The 4,201-nt window shown below is 51.6% G+C and overlaps 1 gene segment (V, D, J or C); it reads right to left on the reverse strand.

The window, feature by feature from the left end:
- Positions 1-2,826: 2,826 nt before the first annotated feature.
- LOC101624036 lies at positions 2,827-3,759 on the reverse strand. The segment is given in 2 exon segments: positions 2,827-3,221; positions 3,711-3,759. Coding segments are annotated over 2 exon segments (444 nt in total).
- Between the last annotated feature and the right edge of the window lie 442 nt (positions 3,760-4,201).

Here is a 4,201-nt window from a genome sequence, read left to right on the forward strand (position 1 = left end):
GGGTTTAGTTCTTTAGTTACAAGGTCTATACCTCAATGATGGGGGAGAGTGAGAGCAGAAAAGGGAGATGATGTTTGTGTGGGAGGAAAGTGTTCTGGGAAAACTCCATCAATATGCTGAATTTTCTGGAAATATAAATCTTCTCTAAAATAGACATAGATGTAGGTATAGATTTATTAAAGAAATTCTAGCTTGAATGATCTAGAGTGGCTCCTTCCTACTTATGAATTTGACAAATGTCATAACCAAGACAACACAGGCATAATCACCAATGTCTGTATGAAACCAACAGAGACCTTGTTGTGTCTGTGCTGCTGGGGCTGAAGAAAGAAAAGAGAGTTAGGGGTCAAGGAGCCTCCCTACCCCTTGTACCAGATCTTCTAGTCCTTCAAAGGTTGACTGCATCTGAGATGTGCTCTCAGCAGCTGGGGCACCAGGAGGAGCAGCTGGGGCTGCCCAGCCTCACACAGCTGCTCCCCGGATGGTTAATGGTCAGGCCTGTGTCACTGTGACAGGCCAGATATAATTATGCTGACATTAATAGGTGGAAGCATCTTCAGGCTCCAGACTGTTGATGCTGAGAGTGAAATCTGTCCCAGACCCGTTGCCACTGATGGTGATGGGACCCCAGGTTGCAAACTGGATGCACCATAGATCAGAAACTTCAGAGCTTTCCCAGGCTAAAGCATTGTTAACACTCTGGCTGGCCCAGCAGGAGATGGTGACTCTGTCTCCCGGCAATGCAGACACGGAGGGTGGAGACTGGGTCAACTGTATATCACCCTTTGTCTCTGTATGGGAAACAGAAAACACACCCACTGTTCACCCTGTCACCAGAGGACTTCCTTGAGGCCAGGGGTCCTGACCCGGGGCTGGTCACCTCCTGAGTTTCCTTCCTCATCTGGGAGCCAGAGCAGCAGGAGGCTGAGGAGCTGAGCAGGGGCCCTCATGTCCAAGCTGGGTCCTGCCTGACTGACTCTCAGGGGCTGGGGCAGAGTATGAGGAGGTGAGGGAGGGGCTGTGCTCTGGTACATGCAAATGAGCAGGGCGGGGCCGAGGGGCAGCAGCAGGGCTGATCTCAGTCACACTGCCCCAGTGACCAGGTCTCCACTGGGCAGCACACATTAGCCTACAGAGAAGGTGTTTCTGCCTGCGGGATGCAGGCTAGAATCAGTGCACTTCTCTGTGTGTGGTGCCTTTTGGTCTCCTCAATACTTACAATAAGCTTTTCGCTCTGTTCTCCATGTAATCCTATCAGGTGTGCCACTCAAAGAAACCGCACAGGCTGTCCCTCCCCAGTGGGGCAGCGGGTTGGAGCGCAACACTGAAACTGGCTGCAGCCCCTTCAGTGTGAGTTCGATCCCTGCCCCGGAGGTGACCCACATGGCACAGCAGACCTCTCCTGACCTGCCTGCTGCTCCCCACTCCGTCTCTGGTGAATCCTCTCACCGGCCCTGCACCTCTAGCCTGTACCCCAGTTCTATATGCATAAATAAATAAATATTTAAAAAAAAGAAACTGCACAGGCTGCTTTGATTCATTATGTGCATATTATTGAGGCAGAGGGGTTTCCTCTTGATTCTGATTCTGTATTGCTGGTATGAGAAATTATCATCACTGCCAACCAGATGCGGTGGGGTCGTTGGACAATGCAGAGTGGATCAGGAGTTGTAAGCAACAGCCCAGGCACCAAGCAATCTCCCTGCTGACGTCTCCTCCACATAAGCCTCGCGCCCCCGCTTTCTGAGACCCTATCCCGCCACCACCCATCATCTAAGGTCAGGATGTTCTCCCCCCGCATCTGAAGTTCTCCTTCCCTTCCAGCGCTTGGAATCAGACTTCAAGGCAAGAATCCTGGCTTGACATCTAGGTGACATTTAACACAACTCAACACCTCTCTGTGCCTCAGGGATGGAAATGGGAATAAAATCTATGGTACCTTAGAAGAAAGTAAATATTGCAGGCATTCTTATCTGTGTGCTTTTAAATTAGTTTTTAAGACAATTATGGTACATTGGAAAACATGCCACATGCACCCCCTGTCAAGAGTGTGGTCTACTGCCCCTCATCCTAGATCTGGGCAGATGGGGTGGGGGGAGCCCTCTGTCAGTTCAGGAGGCCAGTCCCCAAGGGGCTTCCAGCTTCTATCTTCCCTCTTGAGTGTAGGGAGCTGATCTAGCCTGTTGGATGATGATGAGCAGTGCTAGGGAGCACAGCTGGTGCCCCCAGCGGGCAGCCCCCAGTTCAGAGGTGCCAACAGGTCATCCAGTGCCTTGAGGAGATGCAGGCTGGGCAATGGGCGGGGGACTTACTGGAGGGGACACTTTTCTCACTGCATGGATAAAGAAAGTGACAGGAAATTGCATATACAATTAATAAATAAATTTCTATAGTCAATTCACCTTCAAGAGCCTACACCTGGAAGTCCATTTCTCCAACCACCTCTGCTTGTATGTGATACAGAAGGAACCATCACGATCCAGCCCAAACCAGTACCCCCCACAGATAAGGGGATCAGGACAATTTGGACTATTCATCCCAGCTGATCTTAGTGCTGACAGCAGCGCATGACTGATCCCAGGAAGACAACAGAGTAACTACCTAGTCAGCCACAGGATTATAAAAAATAGGAAATTGTTGCTTTAGCTTATTACTGTGGCATGCTCTGTTATACTGCAATGCATAATGGGAATCACAAAACATAAATCCAGTAAAGCATCTGTCTAGACCACGATGATAGAATCTCCTCTACCTGTTCGTTTAGTAGGTCTGTTTTGCAGGCAGGAATCACAGACCGTGTGAATAAGGCATGTCCAACCCAGACTCTCACATCCCCCCGGGTGCCCCTGGAGGAAGCAGGTGTCTGCTCCTGTCCAGGCAGCCATAGCAGAGAGGGTGTTTATGACAGGGTCCTGTCACTGTGAGAGGCCGGCTGAAGTGCTGCTGGCAATAGTACACCCCAACATCTTCAGCTTCCACCCCATGTATGGAGAGGGAGAAGTCAGAGCCGTAGCCACTTCCCCGGAATCTGGATGGGGTCTTGGCAGCTAGCGCAGAAGCCCCAAAGATGAGCAGCCTGGGGGCCTCGTTGGGCTTCTGTTGGTACCAGGCCATGGAGGAACCCACCTCCATACTGCTTTGACAGGTGATGGAGACAAAGGCGCCATGAAATGCTGGCAGGGTCTCTGGAGACTGAGTCAGGACGATCTGCCCCCTGCAGCCTACAAGGACACATCCAGGCAACAAGACTGCGTGTTTCTGAGAAGAATCTTATCATGCATCAATATGACAGGAATTAAGAGACCCCGGGCCTTGCCACTTTGCTGTGACCAAGAACCCAGGGAGAATGCATGTCAGCGTGTCCTCAGGGCCAGGGCAAGCTGTAAGCGATGATATGACATTCCGTAGTCTCTCCCTATCATTTCTTACTGCCAGTGGGCGATTTCTTATCCTGGTTTGCCTCTGAAGAGAAGGAGCATGAGGTGGGAGCAGGGACAGACAGTTTGTGGCTGCAGGGTGAGGAGCACAGATTCAAAGACCTATGTGCCTCTGCCTGAGAGTCAGCCATGGACTCTGTCCTTGGTTTCTAATCAACGTTAAGGCAAAGCAACTCTCCACGTGGCATAGTCATTCCCAAAGGCCATGGGGATGCAAGACCCCCATGTCAGGGCTACAGCGCCGTCCACAATGAGCAGTGGGAACGTGCTTACCCTGAGAGGCCATCACCAGGAGCCAGAGGAGCTGGGTCTGGGAGCCCATCTCGGTGGGTCGCTGGAATCTGCAGCTTCTGGAACAAAGCACAAGTAGTTTGGGGGCTAGGCGTGTTGTTCCTTCACAGACTGCTCTGGAATCAGGGCCCCTACCCAGAGGTTAAATAACACACATTTCCTGGGTGTCGATTTGCATATCTGACACCTGCTCAGAGCTCACTCCTCCCACATCTGTTGAGGGCAGGGAGGTGACAGAGCGCCTCCAGTCCCACAGGAGCTGAGGCTGCCTTGAGAAGGACAGTGAAGCTGCCCTGAGCACAGGTCTCCTGAGCCGAGGCTGAGGGCCCTGGACCCAGCCAGGTCCCTGCACAGTGATATACAAGGTCTACTTGCTTATAGCTCTACACAGATACTGAGTTCACCATTGATGAGAGCTCAAACCTGCCGACATGCCAGGAGAGCCAGGTCAACCTGAATTTGTCACAGGGTGC

This window comes from Condylura cristata, unplaced genomic scaffold (genome assembly GCF_000260355.1).
Source record: "Condylura cristata isolate star-nosed mole 26May11 unplaced genomic scaffold, ConCri1.0 scaffold00020, whole genome shotgun sequence".
Lineage (NCBI taxonomy): Eukaryota > Metazoa > Chordata > Mammalia > Eulipotyphla > Talpidae > Condylura > Condylura cristata.